General features: G+C 31.1%; 1 protein-coding gene across 11 annotated transcripts in view; it reads left to right on the top strand.

Annotated features, from left to right (window-relative positions):
• Positions 1-26,880, top strand: part of LOC107454046 (rho guanine nucleotide exchange factor 18) — a 254,780-nt gene that overhangs the window by 113,286 nt on the left and 114,614 nt on the right. For all 11 annotated transcript variants that reach the window (XM_043048253.2, XM_043048256.2, XM_043048255.2 and 8 more), the window contains 5 exons: positions 762-1,061; positions 2,002-2,185; positions 4,122-4,234; positions 6,036-6,140; positions 7,255-7,383. In XM_043048253.2, the coding sequence (XP_042904187.1) occupies positions 762-1,061; positions 2,002-2,185; positions 4,122-4,234; positions 6,036-6,140; positions 7,255-7,383 (831 nt within the window). The remainder of the gene's footprint in view (positions 1-761; positions 1,062-2,001; positions 2,186-4,121; positions 4,235-6,035; positions 6,141-7,254; positions 7,384-26,880) is intronic.

Raw genomic sequence — 26,880 nt, 5'->3', positions numbered from 1 at the left:
GCAGCCTATTGACGGTATGATGCGTTCTGAGCAGTACATTACTATTCTGGGTAAAAAAGTTGTTCCAGAGTTGAAGAAACGATACCCTGATGGAACAGGGATTTTTCAACAGGATTTAGCTCCTTGCCATACGTCCAAAATTGTCAAGAAATTCATGTCTGAGAATCAAATTGAGACATTGGAATGGCCAGGGAACTCTCCGGATATCAACCCAATTGAGAATCTCTGGGCCATATGCAAGAATCGCCTATTAAATATGAACTGTACAACTATGGAGAAGCTAATCGCGGCGTTAATTCATGTGTCGTACAAGGACACAAATATTATAAATGACTGTAAAAAAAATAGTGGAATCCATGTCGAATCGTGTCCAAATGTTAATAAAGTGTCATGGAGATCATATTATGTTCTAAAAATTTTTGAGTTTGTATAAATTTAAATAAAATAGCATTTTCTCTTAGTTTTCTGAATTTATTGAGTTTGTTTCAATTAATTTGCACAAGGGTGTATATATGTTTATTATTTCATGATGAAATAAAATTTTCTGCATTATTATGCTGTTTATACAAGCCTCGTAGTTTTTCTGCCTTATTTGATTGAAAGGTTATAACGAGGGAAATCATTTACCATATACTATTTCTCATATTTAACATAAGATTTACCCAGTCAATGTAAAATTGACAAATTCTGTGTTATGTTTTTACTTCGCTTTTCTGATTTATCTCATTTTTAATCTTTTCTTCTTCTTTTTTTTTGGACAGGTCATTCAACAGCAGAGGAAGTTGAATTATCCGTGTATGCATCATCTGATGTGAGTTGTGAAATCGAGCGCGTGGCAGCGGCCGTCTTCAAATATGTCGGAGATTCGGCCCACCAGCTGGCCATGTTCCTTTTGGAATGCGTCGATCATCCTCAGCATTTGAAGAATTTGGCTGAATGTGGGGAAAGATTTCGACTCCTGGATCCCAGAGAACTAGACAGTCTGGACGATAGAGTGACCGCTGCTTTCAAGACATTCCTACTACCACAATGTTGGAACATGATGGGCCCAGATTTGAAAGGTACTTTATAAGAATATCCTATTAGAAATTTCGGATTGTATTGGTTTCCCCAAATCACACTTCCGTAACGGAACTTCCTGGTTGTTGCCAGATCTGAATAAAGTAATTGAAATCTGGTTCGTTTGTTTTTACTCACCGATGTTCAACAAAATCTGTTTATATAGTTTTAATAAATAAAGTGCACATTTTGCATTAATGGTTTTGCTCGTTTATAAATGTATTATGTTTTATATTCTTAAACTTTTTGTTGAGAACATTCCTGTTTATATTGTCATTTACTTTATACTCTTTTTCTGAAGTATTCAGTAAGTTCTTAGATTTGTTGCTTACTCGATCTCGTGAATATTTTAACTGAAACTTGAAAAGTTACTAACTTCATGTAGGTTTATTTCCAGTTTATTGGGTATGGGGCTTACGATATTTTCTGATTATGCCTTTGATATATATATTTTTTTAAAAATAATCCCTGAAAAAGAGATTTCTTTTGCTTCTAGACTCCATATTACTATGAAAATGTTCGATCGTTATTGCACAGTATTATGTCAATTTTATAATTTTTGAAGATCATGTTTTATTTATTTTATATTTTGGATGTTTTAAAGGATCAGTGACTGATTATCGTTACACAGTAATTTTTCTTTCGTGTATTTTTAACATCCTCAGAAACAAAGAACATAAATATAATTGCACGAATAATTTTAACTTAATATACGATTTTTTTTAATTTTTTTTAAAGCAATTATTTTCCAACCAGTCTCCCGCAAAGTTTTCCATTTTACATTGTAGCGTGAGTATTTATGTTCCGTTAGAATTACAGCCTTTTAAAAATTTAAACTTGGGATCGATGTCTAAACGTTAATTAATATTTTCATCCTCACTATTTATTAAAATTTATCAAACAAATTCTAAAATTTGAGATAATTTTTTTTCTCACGTTTAGGTGGAAATGGCAATGAGACGTTACTTCATTTTTCTGCTCGCTTGGGACTCTCTCAGTTATCATCATACTTCTTGAGCTTGCCTGGTAGTCAGCTGGCACTTTCCTCCTACAACCACGAAAGATTACTACCTGAAGATGTTGCCTTGAAAAATGGTTTTCAAGAAATAGCTCATCGAATGCAATAGTAAGATTCTTTTAGAATTATCTTTCCATATTATCATCAATTTCCACCTATACTAAGTTTAAACTTCTTAAGTATTAATGATATTCACTGCAAAATCTTTATTACTACTATTGTATTAAATAATTTATCAAATGCGTATCTTTCCGTTATCATTTAATTCCATCCATACTAAATTCAAGCTCCTTCTGTATTAGTAAGCATCTTACTATTACCTTCTACCATACTAATACCTTCTGTATTAGTAAGATATAAGCTCCTTCTGTATTAGTAAGATACTTTTTGAAATATCTTTCCTTTATCATCAATTTCCACCTATGCTAAGTTTAAGCTCCTTCTGTATTAATGATATTCGCTGAAAAATCTTTACTTCTATTGTACTAAATAATATATCAAATGCAATAGTAAGTTACTTTTTGAAATATCTTTCCGTTATTATTTAATCCCATCCGTATTAGTAAGCATCTTACTATTACCTTCTACCATACTAATACCTTCTATATTAGTAAGATATAAGCTCCTTCTGTATTAGTAAGAATAGTAAGATACTTTTTGAAATATCTTTCCTTTATCATTAATTTCCATCCATACTAAGTTTAAGCTCCTTCTGTATTAATGATATTCATTGCAAAATCTTTATTAGTACTATGTTACTAAATAATATATCAAATGCAATAGTAAGATACTTTTTGAAATATCTTTCCGTTATCATTAATTTCCATCCATACTAAATTCAAGCTCCTTCAGTATTAGTAAGCATCTTACTATTACCTTCTACCTTACTAATACCTTCTGTATTAGTAAGATATAAGCTCCTTCTGTATTAGTAAGAATAGTAAGATGCTTTTTAAAATATTTTTCCTTTATCATTAATTTCCATCCATACTAAGTTTAAGCTCCTTCTGTATTAATGATATTCACGGCAAAATCTTTATTAGTACTATCGTACTAAATAATATATCAAATGCAATAGTAAGATTATTTTTGAAATATCTTTCCGTTATCATTAATTTCTATTCATACAAAGTTTAAGTTCCTTCTGTATTAATGATATTCTCTACGAAATCATTATTAGTACCATCGCACTAAATGATATATCGAATGCAATAGTAAAATTTTTATTAGTACTATAGTACTAATATGTTCAAAAATGAAGTTGAGAAAATATGCATAATTTAGATTTTTCAAATTAATATTGAAGTAAGAAATAAAATAAAAGAAGAAAGAAACGCTATCGAAATCAAAACGAATCAACACTGAAAGCGGGAGTAAAAACACCAAAACTGCAGCAAATAGAGAGGAGTTGAAAGGCGAGTATTAGAAACATCTCAAAGTTTCATCAGACAGTTACATTGGTTTTTATGTTATAAATCTCAGCAGTTATTTGTTAAACCTCAATACCAGTTTTTTCTGCAACCGGTTGCACAGACCACAGTGTTGACGTGAAATATCCTCAGTGGTAGACAGATCATGATTTGGAGTCCCCTTGCCATCAGGCTAAACATGGGAGATTCTTGTGGTTTTCTTCTCCATGTAACGCAAATACGGGTTAGTTCCATCAAAAAGCCCTCCACGAGGGCGAATTTCTCCCAATACTTGATCCATAAGTTCCCTTGTCTTCTGGATTGGGTTCAAAATGACAAGGCTACGGAGTTGAACATTAGTAGTCCTAAACTCAAATTTGTGTCGCCTGTTCAACGATGGCTATAAAATAAAATAAAATACCAGTTTTTTCTTCACTTAAATATTAATTTGTGACCCCTTATGTGTACTCACTTTATTTTTGATGAGGATTCTAAAAATTTATTATATATTCACCAATATATATATAAATAATAATATATCAATAAAATTTATATAAATCTGTATTTTATTGAGACTTTATTTATTGTACATTTATGCGTGTTTATTTATAATAATCTTTTTTTCTTCTTTTAAGTTTCAGAAAAAAGCATACAGTGTTTCAGCCTCATAAGAGTGCTTTGGAGCAAACAAAGCAAAAAAATGAACTTGTAATTACCACTGACATCAAAGGCAGCTACAGAGAAATAGGTATTGCCAATTTTGTAAATTTTCCATTTTTATTCTTCCATTTTTGATTAAAAACATATTCTTCATTATTTCCTGATATTTTTCATTAAAATAAAGTATTAAAAAAAACCTTTATAAAAGATTTTCTACTCCATTTTTAATTGCTAGATACTTCAACCACCTATCAACCCATGGTATGGCATGAAATAGCGAAAATAAAACTACAATGAAATTTGAGAAATATCTTTTGGGCGAAAGAAAAAAAAATAGTGAAACCCTGTTCAATTGTCTAAAAATATTTTAGCTTGCCAATTATTTTTAAATGATTTTTTTTATTAAATTACGACTTAAAGAATTATGCAGTCTTGTTGATTTTTTGAAATTACAAATGGAGCATGTTTTATGCAAAATACAAAGCATTAAAATGGTTAAAATTTTAAGTACAGTGCGCCAGTTGGTGTTGAAACAGTGACTTCTATACTTTGGCCTTTACTGTGAGTTTTAAAGATTTGTAATTGTAAACTGAAATCTGCCATATAGAGTGGTGACTTACTGGTCAGTATGCCTCAAAACGAGGCAAGTTATAAATTTTAATCTGGTTTGAAAAATCGACTCATGCAAAGAAAAAGTTTAGTTTTGGAAAAGTGCATTGTGCACGGGACTTGAGATGGCATTGAAAAAAGGTCTCAAGGATTTCTCTCCAAATAAAGTAATTCAAGTAAATAAATTCTGAGTTGTATTATTTCCCTGGTGATCTTCTTGCTGTTAAGGGTGTCTGTAAGTTGGATATTCTTGATATGCTGTAACATTCCAGACTTTAGTGCTCGACATTATTTAAAATATTGGAAGATATGGTGTTTCTTTTTGCTTCTGACGTGTAACATTTTAACCATTGTATTAAATTTTATTGAAATATTCACTGAGAAGGAGAGTTTGTGGTCCTCTTCAAATGTTTCAATATTCTCATCATACAAGTTGAGACTTCGTTTAGTATGAGGAGAATGCTTTGAAATAAAACTGGTTTTAGCAAAAAAACGTCGAAAATTTTCCGTGACAGATTCACAATTCTTTTAACGATGAGCTGATGCATGATTCTTTATGGTTTGTTAATTGTTTCAACACAATGAGGATAAAGTGTTAACCATGTGCCACTGTGATGTCATTTTGGACAGCTAGCTGTATCGAATCTTTCTGTCTTTCATTTCTAGGCACACTTTACAGTCTACATATTACATTCTATGATGATTAACATTCTATAGGGATTGCAATTTTCCAATATCAAAGTTTGCTTTATTTCTTGCTAATATTTCAACTCCCGGTTGCCGAGTGGTATCGCGTCGCACTCCCGTGCCACAGGTCCTGGGTTCGAACCTCGAGTTGGACAAGGTTGACTCAACCTTTCATACCTTCCGTGGGTCGATAAATGAGTACCAAGCATGCTTGGGAACTAAGCACTGGGGGTTCCGCGTTCGGCTGACCACCTAACAGGAACATCTGCTCCTGCACACCAGAGCCCAAGGTCAAGAAAACTGAGATGGGCACAGTAGGCCTTAGGACCATGGGAAGGTTTCGTGGTTTTCCTCCCCATTTAACAAAAATTCTGACTGTTTCCATTAAAAAAAAGTTCTCCAGAGGAAAACTATCTCTCTATGCTTGATCCAAAAGTTCTGTTGTCTTCTGGATTATGTTCAAAGTTTCAAGGCTACGGAGATGAACATTGGTTAGTCATTTACTCTGAATTACGCATGCTGTTCAACGACGGTTACATGTATATATATTGTAAAATATTTTCTCATTTATGAGAATTCATTTTATTTTTTAGATCACGATATCCATGAACTAGAAAAAAAGAAAATATACCTATCTGATGTAGAGTCAGAAGATAATGATTCTGAAAACATGAAAGAACTGAATGCTGTTAAAAATGGTGAGAATTATTTTTCTTCCATGGCATTTCTAAAACCTAGCTTTCTTCTATTATAAGTTATTAGATAAATAATAATGGTACTGTTTTCATATCTTTATAATGTTCAAGAGTGCTCATGAGTGCTAAATTTGTGATATACATAGCGTTAAATAAATGAAGGTGTTACACTTTGAAAAATCTTTTACCGAAGAATCGGATTTTTACGTACTAAAAAGAAATCATAGTTTGAAGCAATGGCCTAAGACAATCTAATTAATTTTTGCAAACATTTTCAAATCATGATATCGGCATGTTTTCTCTGGTAAATTTATAAAGGGGTTTGGTTTTGTGACCTCCATGCTGTAAAGGGATAGCTACTATCTGATTAATCTTTGTTAAGTGTATGTAAACACTTTTACACGTCATTATTATTATTTTAAATGTGCTTAAGATTTGGGAAATTTTAGCTTTTCCACACTAAAAAATCTCTCTATCTATTGTTTGGAAGGTTTGTTTCTTTTATTTTTGTTTCTTCCTTTTCTTTTCCTTTAGTTTTTTTAAAACTAATTTTACTCAATTGTAAAATGTTTTATATGAGCACAGTTATTTGCATTTTCTTAAAGCAATGCAATTATGAATATTAACATATAAATATAAATGTTCATATATATAACATTTATTACGAACATTTATTCGTTCGTAAACATATATAAATGTTCGTTTCCTACTCTAAAAAATCTCTCTATCTACTGTTAGGAAGGTTTGTTTCTTTTATTTTGTTTCTTCCTTTCTTTTCCTTTCCTTTTTTTTTATTATTTATTTTACTCTATCTCGTAAATCTCATTTTAAATGGTGCAAAATCTTATTTTAAATGTAAAATCTTATTTTAAGTGTGCTTAAGATTTTGGAAATTTTAGCGTTTCCTACACTAAAAAATCTGTCTATCTATTGTTTGGAAGGTTTGTTTCCTTTATTTTTGTTTCTTCCTTTCTTTTTTTAAAATTGAATTTACTTAATTGCTAAAAAATTTTATGTGTTATTTGCCTTTTTTTAAAGGCAATGCAATCATGAATATTAACGTAATCATTAGAATCATGGTGATAATTCTCGTTCTTATTGTTTTTAACTCTTGTAGGAACTCCATTCCATAATTTAACAATGAAGTTCACTCAGGAATCAGTGTCAAACAACCCTTTAAGGTTTGCTTCCTTACCAAGGCAAAGCACCCAACATCAATCATCTCATTGTCAAGTTAGAGTATTAGGTAAGATATTTATTTACAATATCTCAAAGCAACAATATCAATATATCTGACAATGTGATTTTGAATATAAATATCAGTATGATCATCTGCTCTTGCACCCCAGAGCTCAAAGTCATGAAAACTGAGGTGGGCACAGTAGGTCTTGACTTTTCATGGGCTATCGCTCCCCTGAGTTTAGTTTAGTTATGATCTTGAAAAAAAAAATATTTTGAAGAAAAAAAAAATATTTTGAAGCATTACAATAGTTTTAAAGTTTCATTAAAAAAATCATGTTGAGCATTTTTATTTATTATGTTAAACATTTTAATTTATAAGGTTTGTTTTGATAGTCTGTGCGGATGTTTCAAGAAAAAAGTCATTATAGTGTTTGCTCAAAAGAATTTTATTGCTTTGAATGGGGTTAAAACACAATATTTTTAAAATAACTACTGTTAGTGCTTTTTATCTTTTAATTTATTGGTATTATTTGTAAATAATTTATAATCATACTCAAAAATATATTCAATATGCTAAAAAAAAGAAAAAAAAAAGAAAAAAAAACTGAAATTGAATATTAAAAGAAAAATACAAACAATAATCTTGAGCCGTTAAATTCACCTTTTAAATCAATTTAATTAAATATTCTACATAATTAAGTTACTAAGTGTCTCTTGCCCCAAAATAAGTATTTTATTTATCCCGTTGTTTAAAAATTAAGCTTCGTATTCTATTTATTCTAATCAAAAGTAAAAAAGGTGGTGCAATATGGAATTGGTTCTGAATTTAAAATACCTCCTTTAATATAAAAAAGTTTTTTTTTAAAATGGCAATGTAAAAAAGGTGAGGCACACATGTGTTAACTAAGTGTAAAAAGAATGCATTAGAGATAGAATAAAAAATAATTAATATTTTTTTAATTCTGAAAACAAACAAGCAAAGTAAACTGGGTTTTAATTGTAACAATAAGTTTTATTATTGATAAAATAATTAATGAAAAGCACTGTTAAATTGCTTTTGTAATTTTTTTCAAAAAAATATCGTTAAGAATAATATCACCATCAGAAAGGTAAGTACAGTATAGTCCCGATTATCCGAGTTCATATCAACCACGACCAACTCGAATAACCGAAAAACTCGGTTAAAGCGAAAAGTATTAAAAAGGAAAGAAAAAGAGTAGGCATACATGTAATATATTTAACAAATACAAAATTTATAAGAGTGCACCACACACAATTCATATTATTAATAAAAAGCTTACTTAAAAACACTTAAAGAGCATACTTTACGAAGATTAAAGATCTTTTACGTGAAAATTTCTTAATCGTTTTTTGTTTTACATTACTTAGGCGCTTTTCTGCAGCAATGTTTATTTAGAGATAACAGGAATGCTGAGGCGAACCGCGTTCGAATCCCAGTCGATACGAATTCCGCATCCAGCTTGCACCGACCACAGTGCTGGCGTGAAATATCCTCAGTGATAGACGGATCATGGATTAGAGTCCCCTTGCCGTCAGGCTAACCGTTGGAGGTTCTCGTGGTCTTCCTCTCAATGTAATGCAAATGCGCTTTGGCTCCATCAAAAAATCCTCCGCGAAGGCAAAGTTCTCCCACTACTTGATCAAGGAGTTCTCTTGTCTTCTGGATTGGGTTCAAACTTACAAGGCTACGGAGTTGAACATTAGTAGTCGTAAATCCATGAATTTATGTTCGGCTGTTCAACGACGGTTATAAAATGTAGCTTTGAGTCTATCTGTATGAGAGATTTTTATACGTTGATTTTCATCGTCTCTTCGCTAGATTCATTATTTTTGCAAGATTCATTTTCATTATTGACGATATTAACGATCATTTCATCTGATCAAGTTGTTTAAAAATAAAAAAATAAATTAGTACAAAAAAGAAAAAAATCCCTGAAATATTTTATAGTTCGGTTAAAGCAGAAACTCGGATAATCGGGACTCGTATTGCTTCTGTAAGCTTTTTTTCTTGTGTGAATTTAGTGATGCCTATGTGTAGGGAAAAAGATTGCTACAAAGTTTAGCTAGAGAATTAATAATTTCATAACAATTGAGTTGAACGCATGAATATTCTGTATGAAGCAGGTATGACATTGATTAATAGATAAATATGCCTATGTCGAATTTATGACAGTATTTACATTTTGAGTCGAGGTGACTCCAGGGGTAAGAGGAAGGCGAGCTACCTCGACGTCACTCACAAGCAGGCGAGTGGTAGCTCGAGGTAACGAAAATTCGAATTCTGCCCCCGACTCACATCGACTACAGTGCTTTCGCAAAATATCATTGGTTAATGGATAATGGGTTAGAATTCTCTTGCGGCGGGGCTAACCGTTGGAGGTCTTGTGGTTTTCCTTTCTATGTGACGCAAATGCAGGTTAGACTGAAAAGATTTCTTCGGAGAATTTTTAAAATGTCATGAAAGGATGTACTTAAGCATTTTCTTGGTGATTTTGTATCCATTCCAAACCAATTTGACTCACCAAATTTAAGCCAATTTGCATCCCGTCCACCATGTTTTCATAAGATTTTTTTTACCACAATCATAATTTCCCCTAAATTTAATTAATTTTGCTATTCTTTAAGGATATTTTTTTCTTTCAGTTAAACGATTTCAGTGTACTTAAGCATTGTTCATAATTCCCATTATTTATTAGAAAAAATAAGCTTATCGCATACTTAATTCCACTCTCCGCTGAGGTGCTAATATAGTGTATGAATGCCCTCGACAATAAAATCTTAACATTAGACAAACTAAATCCCAAAAGAACCTTCCTCAGAGTAGTTAAGACCTTTGCCTTTAACTAGTTGATATCGTTCCTGTTCTACAGACACGTTTTATTGCAGTCTTTTACTATTGCCATTTTGCTACACTTTCTATGTAATAAAACAGTCCCATTTATCCGAACAATTTAATTTCAAAGTTTCTCTGTTGTTTAAAGATTAAGTTTCCTCCTACGACTAGCATTTAATAGCCGTAGTCTAGTAAAGAAATTAATTTTAATATTATGCTACGGTCTTTTAAATTGTATTTCTTTAAACACAAACATTTATCTCTTTTCGAATGAATGTAACTTAACTGCGTAAGGATAATTAATTCATTCAGGACTGTTGTCTCTTAAATTTAAAATGAGGTCTGAATTTATTCAGTTTGTCCCAAAAATCACGCAAGAAATAATCTTGGCTAAAATCGCAGGTTTTTAATTAAAAATGCTAGTTAATTTTTTTTTATTCAGTTAAGATTTATTGATTAGGCGCGGTGTATCGAACTATGGAAAGTGCAATTGAAAAAACGTAAGTATTTCACGATAGATTCTGAGAAAAGTGGCTTTACAACTTTTTTATTTCTATTGCTATAAACGCTTAAATAGGATTTCAGAAAACTGATAAAATAAAACTTATTTCACCAGAATAATTTTATTAAAATTGAAAAAAAAAATGTTTTTGCAGCATGTAACTTATCATATAGAGATGCCAATATATAAAAATCTCAATTTTGAATTTTTTGTCTCTTACGTTGATTTTTATATTAAACAGCAGTATTTGCTCACTCTTTTGTCGAAATTTTTAAGCACTGCTTTGTGTAAATGTGACTGAATGTAATTGGTACAACTTCCAAAGCATTTTTTTTTATCTCAGGGTAGTTGACGTGAGCATTAAAGACCACAAATAAAAAAAGTCGAAGTGCGTTATATTGCATGATCCGAGTACCCAATTCTGGCATCCTAAATTGGGAAGTATTTAAACAGGAAACGGCACATCTGTTTTAAATATATTGCTCAAAGATGAAAACTTGCTGTTCTTTTGTGTCGAGCTCCTCTTTTAATAATTCGGAACTATCAGCTGCTAGCTTATTTTTCTGTCTTATTTGTTTTTCATTTCTTGGCAACATTTTATAGCAAATGGCGCCGAAGTCAAATCTTGCGTTAATTTTGGGACTTAATTTATTTTCCATGAAATATATGCGTGTTTGTTTTGGGTAAGAATTGAATTTTTTCTGCTACAAATTAAATCCTACATTATTTAATGCGATATTAATCGAATTATTTGCATCAAATTTGTTATATTTTTTTACTCTTTAAAGCAATTAGCTGTTAGTTTTAAGGAGGATTTTCAATCAAATAAGATATGAGCCGCGATGGCTCAGGAGATAGATACTTCGCCTTCTAATGAGGTGAACCTGGTTCGAATCCCAGCGATGGCTGATCGATACAAATCCGCATCCGGCTTACATCGACCACAGTGCTAATGTGAAATATCCTCAGTGGTAAACGGATCATGGGTTAGAGTCCCTTTGCCGTCAGGCAAAGCTTGGGAGGTACTTGTCGTCTTCCTCTTCATGCAACGCAAATACGGGTTAGTTCCATCAAAAAGTCCTCCACGAAGGCAAATTTCTCCCAATATTTGATCCAGGAGTTCCCTTGTCTTCCGGATTGGGTTCAAAATTACAAAGTTACGGAGTTGAACATTGGTAGTCGTAAACTCAAATTAGGATCGGCTGTTCAACGACAGCTATTAAATGAAAAGTATTTATTGTAAAAATTTTATCTAAGTTGTTTTATATACCCGTTATAGCGATTATTAAAGTGAGGTTGCTCCAGAAGCTGAACATTCCCTCATCCGTTGCATTTGTAATGTTAAAATTTGACAGTAAGAGGATTCATCTCTTTTGAAACTACTGTATTTAGGCAACATGGACAGCACTTGCAGCATCACCTTCTGGAAACCTCTTTGAGATTACGTCTGAATTCTAGAATCCGAGTATCTAATGTATTATAAATTTTCAGTGATTGCTTTTCTGTGTCATGCTTTAAAAATCTGTTTTGCAGTTAATTAAAAGCATTACTCCCGAAAAGCTAACGAAATGTGACGTTTAGCTTAACACTCTTAAGAGCTAACGTCACCAAGCTCAATCCATTTATGAATAGTGAGGCTAAGTTTGATGAGGGTAGCACTTTCGAAGACCCATTCAAATAATTAGTTCTCTTTCTCGTAGCGAAATTTTACTGACACTTGCGACCCTAAATAATTATTGAAAGTTTATAAATTATGTAAAATTCTATCTCATCACAATATTAAATATTGTTATAGTATATAATAAATTAATATTACGATAAATTAATTTGTAATTATTGCACAGTATTATAAATTAGTGATAACTATCCTTACTTAGAAATGTCATATAAATATACAACGAAACAAATTTAATTCTTGCAATTAGTATTAAATTATAATACATTAATACGTATAACAATATTTAAAAAATATTGTGATTGTAATGTAATTCGATACTTTAATTAGTTTTGAGAAATTTAGTTCAGAAATCAGTGAAATAATTTTAATCTTGTTTCCTAAACTAATCATAAAAGCAAAGTATTATTTTAGTAATGAAATCATTTTTCAGTAACAAATAATATTTGATCAGGGGATAGATAGTTCGCCTTGTAATGATTGAGGTGAACCTGATTCGAATCCCAGCGATGGCTGATCGATACAAATCCGTATCCGGCTTGCACCGACCACAGTGCTAATATGAAATATCCTCAGTGGTAAACGGATCATGGGTTAGAGCCCCTTTGCCGTCACGCAAACCTCCGTACTCGCTGTCTTCCTCTTCATGCAACGCAGATGCGGGTGAGTTCCCTTGAAAAGTTCTACACGAAGGCAAATTTCTCCCAATATTTGATCCAGGAGTTTCCTTGTCTTCTGGATTGGCTTCAAAATTACAAAGTTACGGAGTTGAACATTAGTCATCACAAACCCGAAAATTGGATCACCTGTTCAACGACGGTTGTAAAATATAAAATAAAATAAAACTTGCAAGTGAGTTTTTGTGTTCTAAATCATTCTACCTATTTCCATCGTCAGTAAGTTAAACAAAACGTAAGAGTTATCTTTTATGAATAGGAATGCGAAGTTTTTCTATACTTAAACTTAAGGAGACGACAACCTTGAAATATTGGCTCTGATACAATTCTCCAATTTGATAAAATAACCCCCCTGTCTGCTCGTTTTGAAAAGAAAAAGAAAATGGCGACATTTAAAATAACATGTTCTTTAAAAATAGTCAATTTTTTTTTTTTTAAAGTTTCTGACTCTCTGTACTTTAATGAAAGGGAATATTTCGTTAATATGAAACTTTTGTAGCGTGATACACGACGATCTTTTTACATTTCTCAAAAATTAAAAGCCTGCAATTAGGGTAAACGCACTTTCTGTACCATTCGAAAGGGATACACTTATTTAATTTGCGACCATTTCAATGCTTATAGCACATTCCGAATTCAAAGATTTATAAACCGAGATCATTTTCGCTTTCTTTTCATCTCAAAAGATTCTTTAATTCCATTATTCCCCCTTCCCTTTTTCTTTTACATTCTATCTGGCGAATCTTTCAACGATATTCGAGAGCAATTAATGTTCCGACTTGGAACATCACTAGGGCATCGACTTCAACTCTTGCGTGCAAAGTGGTAATCTTCTTTATAGAGCTTCTCATTAATTTGATTTGGTGCTCGATTCCTTTTGGATTTTGGCGTTTTAAAAAAAGGGAAACTTGGAGCCAACCCTGATCGCATTAAATTGTTTACAAACTGTCTTACGGAACAATGCTTTTAGATATTGTTGTGCTATAAGTCTACTAGTGTTTAAGTGATGTGTGGTTATATATAGTTGCTCAAGTTTTACCTCTAATCGCGATTGTTCCTTGGTGTTGGATTCTGAATTTTAAGTTGCGGTGGCTATAATGAGTTTTGAATTTCTTACGCTCCATGGAACTTTAATTTTAGGGCAGATTAGAATTAATGACCGCGCGTATTGAAACTCGTTTAAAGTTTGAAAGGGATTTATTGCGTTGAAGATTACTGTTATTAAGATTGCGTTAATCAATTGGGGTCGCTGAAATGATGTAAACGAACTTAAAACATTGATAATGAATGATAAAATTAGAAAAGTACTATTTTTAAATTGTGAATTTAAGTTGTTTTAGTTCTTATAGTATTTTTTAAAAATTTTACTGGTTTGTTTTAGAAGATATAATTCTTTAAAAATAATGTACTGCTTAGAAAATATTTTTATAGGCTGTTTCACAAGGAAAGAAAAAATCGTAAATTTTTTTTTAGTCTGTTGCTAAACATGTGTTAAGATAAACTTTACATTTATATTTTTTTTTTGAAAATTAGGTATTGTATTTTAAATATCACACTAAATAATCTAACACTACAATCTTACATGAGTAAGGAAAATTGGAAAAAAAAAATAGAATTTGAAGGAAAGAAAATGAGAAGAAAAACCCTCTTTAAACCCTTCCATTTTGTCCAAACTAATGTGCTATTTTCTTTCTTTTAAAAACTTTTTATTAATATAAGATAGATACGAAAAAAAATATTTTGGCAATTATAGTCGAAATGTTGTTTGCAAATATTATGAATTTACTTGCTCTTAACGCATGTAAAGCAAAAGAAAATGGAAGAATTAACGATTCCAAGTATGAGAAAGAGCTTGAGACATTATTCATCTTGCGATTACGTTTTCATATGCACGCTGCTGGGATTTTAACCGTCCAATTGTTGGCTATATGTTGGTAAATGACGGCTATGACCATCATGCATATTATTATTAATAAAAGAAGGAACATCATTAGTATGAAGTGTACAAAAGCACTTATTTGTTAATTATATATTAATGCATCGTAAAAAAAGATGTAACATTCAAGATAACATATCGATTGTATTTTTGTTTGTTTAGGAAGACAAAAAAAAAAAATGTCGTGATGAGAAACGGTACTTACAGCAGTCAAGAGTTTTCATGGAAAAGCTGTGACAAAATGTGATTATTTTCACTTCCAAATGATCGACTGACGCTTGTGTTCGAAAGCACGATCGTCAAATTAAAAATGTGCGACAACGTGTTAATAATGTTTTTCGTTAGCTTATCATTAAAAAAAAAAATTTCGAATGTAGGGAGAGAAAAAAAATCGATTTTGTGAAAATTAAGTATTATTCGTTTCCACTAAATTATTATTATGACTTGTGGCGTGATGCACTTTTATTTTACCAATGTTATTTAAAGAAATATAAATGAACAAATAATATGAAATAAATTTTCATGTGAATATTTTAACTTTAATTCCTTTAATAACTAACTGAAATATAAGATTTCATTTAAGTTGGCAAAACAGAACAGAAATAATTCGAATAAAGTAAGGCGTACATAATTCCATTAACTTGACGGTAAATTTGTTAACAAAAGTAATTGGCTAATAAGTTTGGAAATGCTATGACGTACGCATTACTTATTAGAAGTGCAAGTGAAAATATAATTAATTACTTGTACTTCATTTGAGGCTTTAATTCTTTTAAGAGAATGGGAAATTTTTGCCATTTATTTATTATTTTAATGAATTTATATTTAATTTTTTTTTTATCGAAGAGGTAAATACAGGTTTTTAAATAATAGCAATTTTTTTTAAATTCTATTTCCCCTCTACATATTTAATTTCAGTTTCGTTCCGGAAAAAAATGCATATTCATAAAATATGCATCCTTTGATCTACTTAACAGACTTAGCCAGTAGATTAACCTTTTGACATTTCAGGAGGACTCTTTGAAAGTATAGTAGATAATAATGGACCGATTTTGAAATAATAATCGGCAGCAAAATTTTTCTTTTTTATTCTTGTTCATTTTTTGAAATTACTTTAAGAAAAACCTAAGAAAGTAAGAAAGGAGATTTTTTTGTATGCTAGTATGATACTTAAAAACACAAATTGTCGTTTAAATCTCAATGCCAGATATAGACATTTTGCGAGCTTAGCCAATGCACATTGTGGCATTTTTTCTTTAAGAAAATTGCTACACTATTGGAATTTTTTACGTTTTTTTTTTTAATTTATTTATTTTTCATGAAAAGTTGTAGAAAACTTTTTTTTAAACAAAGATAATAGTACTTTCTTAAGAGACAATGATTTTTTAATCCATTACAATTATTTGAACTTTTATTGTATGTAGTTTTAAATTTAATTGTACTTAAATGACCCATTATCTCAAATTTTAAAAAGAAATACCTTCAAAATTTCTATCAAACCATCATCTTAATCTTACTATGTGTCATGCTAATTGGAAAAGTCACAATCAATCTAAGCAAATTAAGGGTGATTAAGTGAAACTTCGTATACTCATCCTAAATTTTGAACCGCTATCCTAAAAAGCGAAGTATTTTAGGATAGCGGTTCCAAAATGGTGCTCCACCACACCCTAGGTTTCTGTAGAAAAATTAAAGTGATTCCGATTTAATTTATTATGCTTCCGTATTCAAAGCAATACAGAAGTGTAATAAATCTGATTAATACATACATTCATAAAGGATCATTGCAATAAACTGAAGCAAAATCGGGGTGATTAAGTAAAACTTCATACACTTAGCCAAAAGTACTTTGTATTTTAGGATAGCGGTTCCAAAATGGTGCTCCACCACGCCCTAGGATTCGGTGGAAGAGTTAAGGAGGTTCTGATAGCTAGGACTTTTTTTTTTAAGGAGAAATAATATCTGAAACTTGTATTCAGATCCAATCAATAATCCGTTTATCATTTAATATTTCGATTGCCTTCATAAGATTATTTATAGTAAAAGCCAATAAGCAAGAAATAGCGGTTTCCTTTAAAAAAATAAGACATGCATTTAAAAAAAAATCGCATTAGTATTTATAATCGCGTTTTTTAAATCAAAATAAATTAACTTAATACGTTATTAAGGAAATATGTTTCCTTACTAACCATTTTCCCCATTTATAGTAGTTTATTTTAGTTCTCATTTTAATAAATTTCAATTGTCCCTGTATAACTTTCTTTATTAAGTCGAAGTTTCGCCAAAAGCAGGTTGATCACTTACGGTTGCATAACCAAAATAAAATAAAAATAAAAATTCGGATCCTCTGTTCTAGGCTTTAATTTTTTGTTAGCCGTAAAGTCTACATACTACTATAATTTAATAAAAATACTACCTGACTAATTATATTTTTTAAAAAAAAATATGTAATTTTGTCCTAATCTTTTAAAGTTCATAGAATTTGTGCGTTTATAACTTTATGTATTTGGAGAATGCTAACATATTTTGCAGTTTCTAACTTGCCTTGTTGGAAAGTCTTATCTTTTACTTTAATTAATCTTTCTGAATTTTATTGTAACTTTTCTTTAACTTTCTTATAAAATTATCACATCTTTTTTTGGGGCTGAAAAAAAAATCTAATTTGTGATATAGGTTCAGTATCTTATCCTAAATCGTTGTCTTTTATCACCCGCATCTTATTGAATATTGCGGTCAAAATTATGAGTAAAATTATCTTGTTGATAAAAAGAGAGTATCTGCCCTCATAGTAGAAGGCAAAGCTCTATAGCCAAGAGTTATTCTTTTGCTATGAAGTTAATTAATTCGTTAATAAATCACTATTATTTATACGTATTTCTTTGATAATGTATCCCATCCTAAAAATGCTTTTTTACACTTATATTTTTATTGTTCTTACTAATGGTTTACCGAGTGGGGGACTAAATTAAAATGCACAGTCACACTAGTTTTCTAAATTTCACTAATTAAAAAAATATTCTTCAATTTGCTAAACATATGCAAAAGGATTATTTATCTCTTAATTTTAAGTCCCGCAGTGAACTGATCGTTAAGACACGGTTCCCAGCAGATCACCGAAGTCAAGCATCACTGGCTACGGTCAGTGTGCGGGTGGGTGACCACTTGGATTAGTCTGCGTAGGGACCGAGGTTGTGCGGTATTGGTCCTCGTTAAACTGTTCTACCGTAAAGTGCTCGACTTCGCGTGCAGGTCGTCGGGCTACCGAAGCGGGGGTGCCATCCCCTCTGCAGAGGATCAAAATTGTGATGGCATGTCTTCGGATCATCCTCAGGGATGTCTCCCAGACCGTCGCCAATAGCCCATTGTGCAGCTCTAGTGCGACGTAAATTAACTACAACTACAACTCTTAATTTTACCTTTCATGATTTTGTATCGATGATAATTGATGAAATTTTCTTTATTTGTCTGAAATACTGAAGGGGACTTTATTTTATATTATTTTTTAACCGGTGTTGTGGAGAGTCAACCCGATTCTGAGTTTATGACAAACAATGTTCAACTCCATAGCCTTGTAATTTTGAACTCAACCCCGAGGACAAGGGAACTCCTGTATCAAGCATTGGGACAAACTTCTTGGAGGTCTCTTTGCGGGAACTAACACGATTTCGCTTTGAATAAAGAGGAAAACCACGAAACTCTGCCATAGGATTCTAACCCATGATCCATCTACCACTGTGGATATTTTACTTCAGAACTGTAGTCGGTGAGAGCCAGGAGCAGAATTCTTATCAACCAGCATCTCATTGGGAGGCCAATTCTCTATCCCAAAAACCACCGCGGAGCGAGAGAGACTTTTAACAGATTTCTAATTATTGATGGGTAGCCGTAGTGGTTCAGAGGATAGAGCTTTATCCTTCCAATGATGTGAACCGGGCTCGAATCCCAGCAATGGCTGGTTGATACGAATTCCGCTCACGGCTCGCGCCGACCACAGTGCCCACGTAAAATATCCTCAGCAGTAGATGGATCATTGGTTCGAGTTCCCTTGCCGTCAGACTAACCGTGTAAGATTTTCGCGGTTTTCCTTTCCATGTATCGCAAATGCTGGTTAGTTCCATCAAAAAGTCCTCCACGAAGGCAAATTTCCTTTAGGATCCAAGAGTTCCATGGTCTTTAAAATTACAGGGCTGAGGAGTTGAACTTTGGTAGTCGTAGACCCAAAAAATTGGATCGGCTGTTCAACGACGGTTATAAAATTATTGAGAGGGGCTTATACCCCTCTCCCCCACCAACAAAACCTACGGGTAGAAATTTTCATTTATTTCTTTGATTGAATATTTCTACTATTAGATTCAAAGTTTGCATTTATAAAGTTCTTTTTTATTACTTGGATTGCTATAGTAACTTGTATTAAGTCTTATGGATAGTTTAAAGTAAATTATTAATTGCATTGATTACTCATCTGATGTATTTTCTACTTAATATAAATGATCGAAAGTAGTCCAAATTTGTACACTGTTCTTTTAACAGTTTTGCCTCTTCTATTTACGTGGAAGATAATAACAGGGAGAAATCGCGACTGCAGTCCTATCGTAAAATCACATTGCCGAGAAATCCTGGTTCTTGTTATGAAAGGAGAGAATACTTTTGTTTCTCCTGGACAAGTAATTCTCCACTTCACCTTCTGCTCTCGTCCCTTGCTATTTTACTTGTTTCGGTGCTGCTGTTAAGCGAACCATCCGGATCTCAAGCAGAGCTCAGTGTCTGGTTTTATTACTCTAGTACAAAGATGTATGAATAGATGTATTATTTGATTCCAGTCAATCCAGCTAGAAGATGGCTTAATTTTGTATTTAGGCTATTTATTTCTTACATTCTTTTTGTTCCCTTTCTTGATAATTAAATTATTTTATTTTGATTTTATTTTGATTTAATTGAAAGAAAATATTTTTCCAGGATTGATGCAAGGTACTTAAAGTAAGATAATTAAAGTCTACTGTTTGTTGTATTAGCCTTTTTATCAACCCATAATTATTTTTTGTTTACGATAAAACTCTTTTTGGGTACACAGGTTGATAAAATGGCAAATTCATCAACTTGTCGTAAAAAATTGCGTCCTCCAGCGGACTGATGGTAAAAACACGTCAAGCATCACTGGCTGCGGTCAATGACCATTTTGATCAGCCTGCATAGGGATCGAGGGTGCGCGGTATAGATCCTCGTTAAACTGTTCTACCGTAAAGAGCTCGCTACCAGAACAGTGGAGCCATTCCCTCTGTAGAGTATCAAAATTGCGATGGCATGCCTTCCGATCGTCCTCAGGGATGTTTCCCAGACCGTCGCCAATATCCCATTGTGCAGCTCTAGTGCGACGTAAATAAAGTACCAAAACGCCAGTAAAAAGTAAGTAAAACGCCGAGTGTGTAGGTCAGTGTAAACATACGATATATTATATATTAGCTTACTTCGCTATAAAAATGCTAAAAACTAAACGTAGATAAATTTTTTGACGCATAGTATGTTTTAAAACGTGAAATAAGAAACAAAAAATCTTTTGTTTATTAAGCTTTGTTTTTTTAAATTTTCTGTGCGATAAATTACATTTAAAAGTTTAAAGCACTTAGTCGAAAATTAAAGTTCTGTGTACTGTTTAAGAAAGTTAAAGATTTTATGACAGGGTTTAAGAAGTTAAGTGAAATGAATGTTCAAATAACAAGTTGCACATTCACACAAATTCTCCGTCTGAATCAGCAATCGCACTTAAAATGTCTATTAATCCAATTCTACTCAAAAATATCAAAACATGTTTGAGTTAAAAATAGCGATTTAAATTGTGATTCTTGTCTCAACTGGTTTGCAACTAAAGAGTTGAACTATCACAGATGAATTTCAACAATTACAAGTGTATTAAGTGCAAGTTCTTTACCCTTAGACGCAGAATTTTTATCAAACATATTTTTCATACTTTTTACATTATTTTGTATTAATTTTGATCAGAAGAAGTAAGAAATATTATATTTAGCATTTTATTAATTTATGGTTATGAAATACAACATGAGACATCTGTGCCTTTTTCTGAGTTAAAGGTGAAATTTTCCGAACACGACTCCAATTTTTTTTTTTTTTCTGATTTTATATTTTGGAACAAATATTATTCCAATATTCTAACAGATCTGTTTTTTAGTAAATATTAGATATTTTTTTTCTAATTAAAAAATACCAAAATATATTTTTGTTTGCAATTAGAGCGTCAGAAAGAAATATATAAAAGGGACACCGTTGTCCCATCTGCTTCAAAGGGTTAATTGTGAAGATAAATAAATTGTTTTCGGGGACATGCGCTGAATATTTCTCATTAGTCATTAGTGTTATTGCTCATTAGTGTTGTTATTGCTCGTCGAAGTTGAAAAGATGATTGTCTTTTACTCTGTCTATCCATCTGAGACGCACAGCATCTGATATATTGCTCAATTTTATCACTTAAAAAAAATATTGTGATCGTTTCATTACGATCACTAGTTGCCCATTGGTCAAATGCTTTCTTTTTTCTTTTCTGGTTTGACTCCGATAAACGCCGCAACATTTCAAATCATGTGTTGCAAAAACTGTCTCAATTGATGTTTGCCGTCGCACAGTGGGCCAGCATCCAAGGTTTCGTGGCCAAAATTAGTATTTCGATAAAATTTGCTTCAAAATTTGGGGGTTTTATGTGCAGGTAAATTGAATTCATAGTTGAAATTTTGAAATACACTAAAAATTCCAAAAAACAAACAATATGGCGAGCAAAAATAAAGTAAAAATAATATAGCACGTTTAAATAATTAAATATAGCAATGAAAATAGAATAATTTTCGTAATTTTATATTAAAAATGAAAAGCAAATTATATTTCTGAAGTAATATTGCAGAATAACCCGAATTAATTACAAAATAACGCGAAAACATGAAAAAAAAACATAATTTTTGTTTTTCGGTATATTTAGTCCACCTTTGCAATATGGGCAAAATGGGGCAGGTTTTTTCGAAAGAAGAAACATCAAAGAAGACAACAAAAAAAAGTATAGCTAATTACCTCGTGGAACTTTTTGGAGATAAGTTTCGAAAGTGATTCAAACATTGTAAAATGTCAAATGATAAGATATAAACTATAAGTTTGTCAAGAGTATTACCTAATCCAACAAATTGAAAAATTGTACTATAATTTCAGACGAATTACTCTGATAAAAATGCAACAGTAAGGTGAAATTCCTATATATATATCCGAATTATATATTTAAAAGTTACATTTAAAAAAAAAATTTTAACATATTTTTCACTACATTGTACTCTTGTTGGTCCAAAAAGTAAATTATAATGTTTGGAATGATTATGAATACTTAATTTGGGCGATATTAAAATTGCCTAGACATATTTTAATTGAAAATTTAATTTTGACTTTTGGCCAAAGATCATGGTCTTCTGGCCCACTGTGCGTCGGATTGGTTTTCAAATCCTGGTGTCTCAAGACATCACAAAATACTTTTTCTTCTTCAGTATTCATATTTATGTTAAAATCACCACCAAGACAATAATTATAAGTTAATAATAAAAAGAATATAAGAAGACTTTAAATCATTATTATGTAAATGCCTTAAGAATGACTGCTGGTGAAAATAAAATGAAAAAAAAAAGAATTCCAAAAAAATTATCTAACTGCAACCTGCAACGGTTGCCATAGCAACGCATGCAATGACGACGCATGCGCACTGTTTATTACTACTCTTGAACACAGTTGAAAAGTGTGATTACATCCAAGTAAAGTGCGCACGCCATCAAATCCAAAACAAGACCCATTTTAACAAATAGTTTAGAGATTTTTTTTGTTTTTGTTAATATGCTTTTTAGATTGTCTGTGTTTTAATATATTGTACTTACCCTCGTATGTCGGAGATTTTAATTACAATGAAAAATTATAAGGTAGGTCAGAAATTCGAAGAAAAAAAACTGAAATATTAAAGTGTTGATCACTGTAATAGATGAAAGGTGTCTAATATCTGCTAGTTTCCTAATATGTACGACTCCCTTGTAGTAGCCGAAGGAGATGATCGATATTTAGACGCGATAATGTGAATTTAAAACACATATGAAGGCTCTGTTAAAAATGACTGAAAAAATGCCTCTTTTCTTTGGAATGTTAGTGGCTTAATATGTGAAAGTTAACATGGACAGTGTTTGGAAAAATTTCTTTGTTGAGCTTTCAAGTTTGTTATTGAAGTGTTCAAGATTCTTAGTCTAATGCGAGCAAATATTTCTTTGTATTTTTTATATGTTATTTTTTGTCTTAAAATTATCTATCTAGAATCAAGGTTGAAGATTATAACCATTTTATCAGAGCTTACGTATTTAATATGTTTTGCTTCTATCTTGGTAATATCGCATGTTAGGACACGTTTTCTAGAATTTGCAGATCTTGCAACATTTATATTTTTAGGAAAATTAGACAGATCCTTGATGATGATTTATAACAGTCACTCCGGTAGAAGAAGCCCTCTAGCAGGGCAGCGATCGCTGCTGATTATTAAAACATCTGCAGATCTTTCATATTCTGCAGATTATTTTACATAATATTTTTATGTTAAGTTTTCTTTTAAAAAAATAGGTGAAAATTGCTGAGATTACTTCGTAAAAATATAAACTTATTTCTTATAAAAATTAAATTAAAAGACTGAATTAATAAAACACCACAAATAATAAGAAAAAAGTAAAAAAGTAACAGTAAGTTTTTTCTGTTACTTAGTTACAAGCTTAACTATATAGGGATTAATATTTAGGTTAATCATAAAGTTATTATGTATAATTGTCAAGAACCTGATCTTTGCAAATTTTGGTATATGTTAGATTAAGCTAAATTTATATAATAACTATCTCTGTCTGGTTACGTTAAGATCGCAGAAAAATTTAAATTTATGTAGATAGTTCTGCAGATTTACACCGTAAATTCTGCTACCGGACCTGTCACATTTATATTATACATAACAATAATGAAAGTTTTGATAATTGTTTTATTTTAATCTTAATAAGAGTATTGTATGTGAGCAATCTTTCAACTGCACATCAAAATATATTTTTCAAATGACCGTTTCCTTTGGATTCCTTTGTAGTGGGAAAAAACACCAAATCATTTATGATATTATTTATTACCTTGTCCATATATCCATCTTTGGCACGCCGATTCAATCTTCGTGGGAAAAATTACTTCCATTTTCATTTTTGGAAAACGCATATATCCATTCGATCTTTTCCTGTCCTTATATTTTTTTTTTCTTTTGAAGCGAAGTAATAATTTTGTTCCAAGCCTGATATAAAAAGTTTTATTCTTTTTCTCATCATTGGGCTTATGGATTCCAGAATGGGCTGCTGATCATCTTTTTTTCCTGAATGTCATTTTCTTCCTCAAGTTTCGCACGAATTAATAATATTTCCTATCAAATATATTATTTTTTTTCATTTTCAGCCTTTTTTATGTATTGGTAAGCCTCGAATTTTTCTGTTTTAGCTGTTCATGCATTCAAGTGTAGTTTCTCATGGATCAGTATTTTATGAACTTCATATAACACTGCGGTTTTCGTATGAGCAGTATGGTTCAAAATTAAAAATCGCTATGCCCAAAAAATTGAAACCAGTATCATATTTCTTGGTTAAAAACTTAATTGGAAATAACAGTTGACTTGTTTTAATCACTCCTGATTGCCTCTTTTTTCACCGAAAATACACCTCATATGCCCCAAAACATGCGGTTTCATCTTCTTGTATTATTAAATAAACAATCCCAATAAACTGAACCAGTATGATATTACTTGGTCAAAAACTTGATTAGAAATAACAGTCGACATGTTTCAGGAGCTCAAAAATAGCTTTCTACTCATTCACGTCTGGCAAGTCTTGAAAATGGGCGCCTGTTTTTGAGCGCTTGAAACATGTCGATTGTTATTTCCAATTTGTATATTTTTGAAGCGAGTGAAGTTTTTACTCGAGTAACTTCTCCTATTATTATGATTTCCTCATGATTGATTTCAATTACGATTATGGTTACAAGATTATGATTACTATTATCAAAGATTTATTTTGTAATGAATAAATTTTCTGCTTAAATATGTTAAATAAATATACAATTAAGTATAAATTTTATGTGGCATTATCGGACCAAAAAGTCAATCCCTAATTTTCATTAGTTGAAAACGTTATATGCGATACTTAAATTTTGCACAAAACTACTTGGAGAGGTTAGGAATTTTTTTTTTTTTTTTTTTTTTTTTTTTTTTAATAACTCGGTATTGTTTGCCGTATTTTGGGAAAAAGACTTCGAAAGGGGGGGGGGGTAAATGCTTTGCATTTATGTTATCAAAAGCAGCTCTTTAATAGTTCAGAATTTTTAATTTTTTTAAAAAAAGTGGCCTCGTGTTTTCAGAAGTGGTCACTTTTACAAATGTGACTATTCTCCACCTGTCGGTAAAGAAATTTCCCAATTTTTGCCCTAACAAACAAAAATAGAACTGAATGGAAAACACTGCTTTATATTAGTTATTTTAAATTACTGTTTTTTTTTCTGTCAAATGAAAGGAGACGAAAAAAATTAGACAGTTTGTTAAGAAATAACTTGAAAAATAGGCTTAATAGTCAAGTTCCTCTTTCATACGGGTAACTAATTAAAATAAATATTTATCCCGCACCCCTATTTCCCAACTGCAACGTTTTTCCTGTAAAAGACGGTAAAAAATTGCGAGATCATCATACCCACATCTTTTTAACTTAAAGACGTCATAAATCATGTATCCTTTATAGTTTATGAATGATGCAAACATTAATTATTGAATTTTTCTTTTTCAAGGAATTAAATTATGGAAAAAGCTTCATTGTTTCAAACAAATTTTGTGCTTAGTGTAGAAATTAAAGAAATATGTTATTAACCCTTTAAAGCATATGGACACCGGTGTCCCTTTTATATATATATATATATATTTTTTTTGACTCTCTAATTACATGCGAAATTATATTTTGGTATTTTTTAATTTTAAAAAACAGTCTAAAAAATCTGTTAGATTATTGGAATCATATTTGTACTAAATTTATAAAATCCGAAAAAAGTTGTTAATTTCCCCCCCCCCTTCATATTCAAAAATGTTTCTTTAATTTTTATTTGTTAAATTTAAGAAATTTCAATAATGAATAACCGTTTCTCTACTGAGTGCTTAGCGTTTTTAAAAAGTACTTAAAAGCGCTTATTTTCGATTTTCGTCTTTCAAAAACCTGAAAGGTTTTTTTTTTTTCATTGGAAGTTTTTAAAAAGGCTTTAATTTTGCATTTTCCAAAATGAGATTTTTTCTTTACCAACTTTAAGTTTTGCATAATTAAGTAACGTAATTATTAATTTTAAAAATGGAATGAGCCACTCAATATTGAATATATTTAGAATTGTGCATAAATTGTTTACACGATGGCTGATATAATCAAAAAAAGAGTTCTATGTCAGAAACTAATTTTTTTATCATGATCATGTAAAGTCTTTAAAAATTATTTTGTAAATATATATATGAAGAACTTTCTTCAATAGGAAGAAAACATTTTTCATTTGTACGCATGTCCTAATTATGATATTTTTTTAAACTGCATAAAAATATTTTTTGAGTGCTTGAAAAGTGCCTAAAAGATGCTTATTTTTTGTTGAAAAATTTAACTAAGCAATCCGTCTTAGATCTAAATAACTGCAATTAAATGCAAATTAGAAAATTATCTTCTTGTAGCAAACCGTTTTACCTTTAATGCAGGAAACACCGGTGTTTCATGCAGAAAAATAACGAAGGTGCGAAACTCTAACGTCAGTCAAAAAAAGGGCATAATGTAAAATGTGTATGTGTATATATATTGATTAGAAATAACAG

This window comes from Parasteatoda tepidariorum, chromosome 5 (genome assembly GCF_043381705.1).
Source record: "Parasteatoda tepidariorum isolate YZ-2023 chromosome 5, CAS_Ptep_4.0, whole genome shotgun sequence".
In the NCBI taxonomy this organism is placed as follows: domain Eukaryota; kingdom Metazoa; phylum Arthropoda; class Arachnida; order Araneae; family Theridiidae; genus Parasteatoda; species Parasteatoda tepidariorum.
The sequence above is the reverse complement of the archived record's forward strand: the minus strand, read 5'-3'. Positions and strand labels throughout refer to the sequence as shown.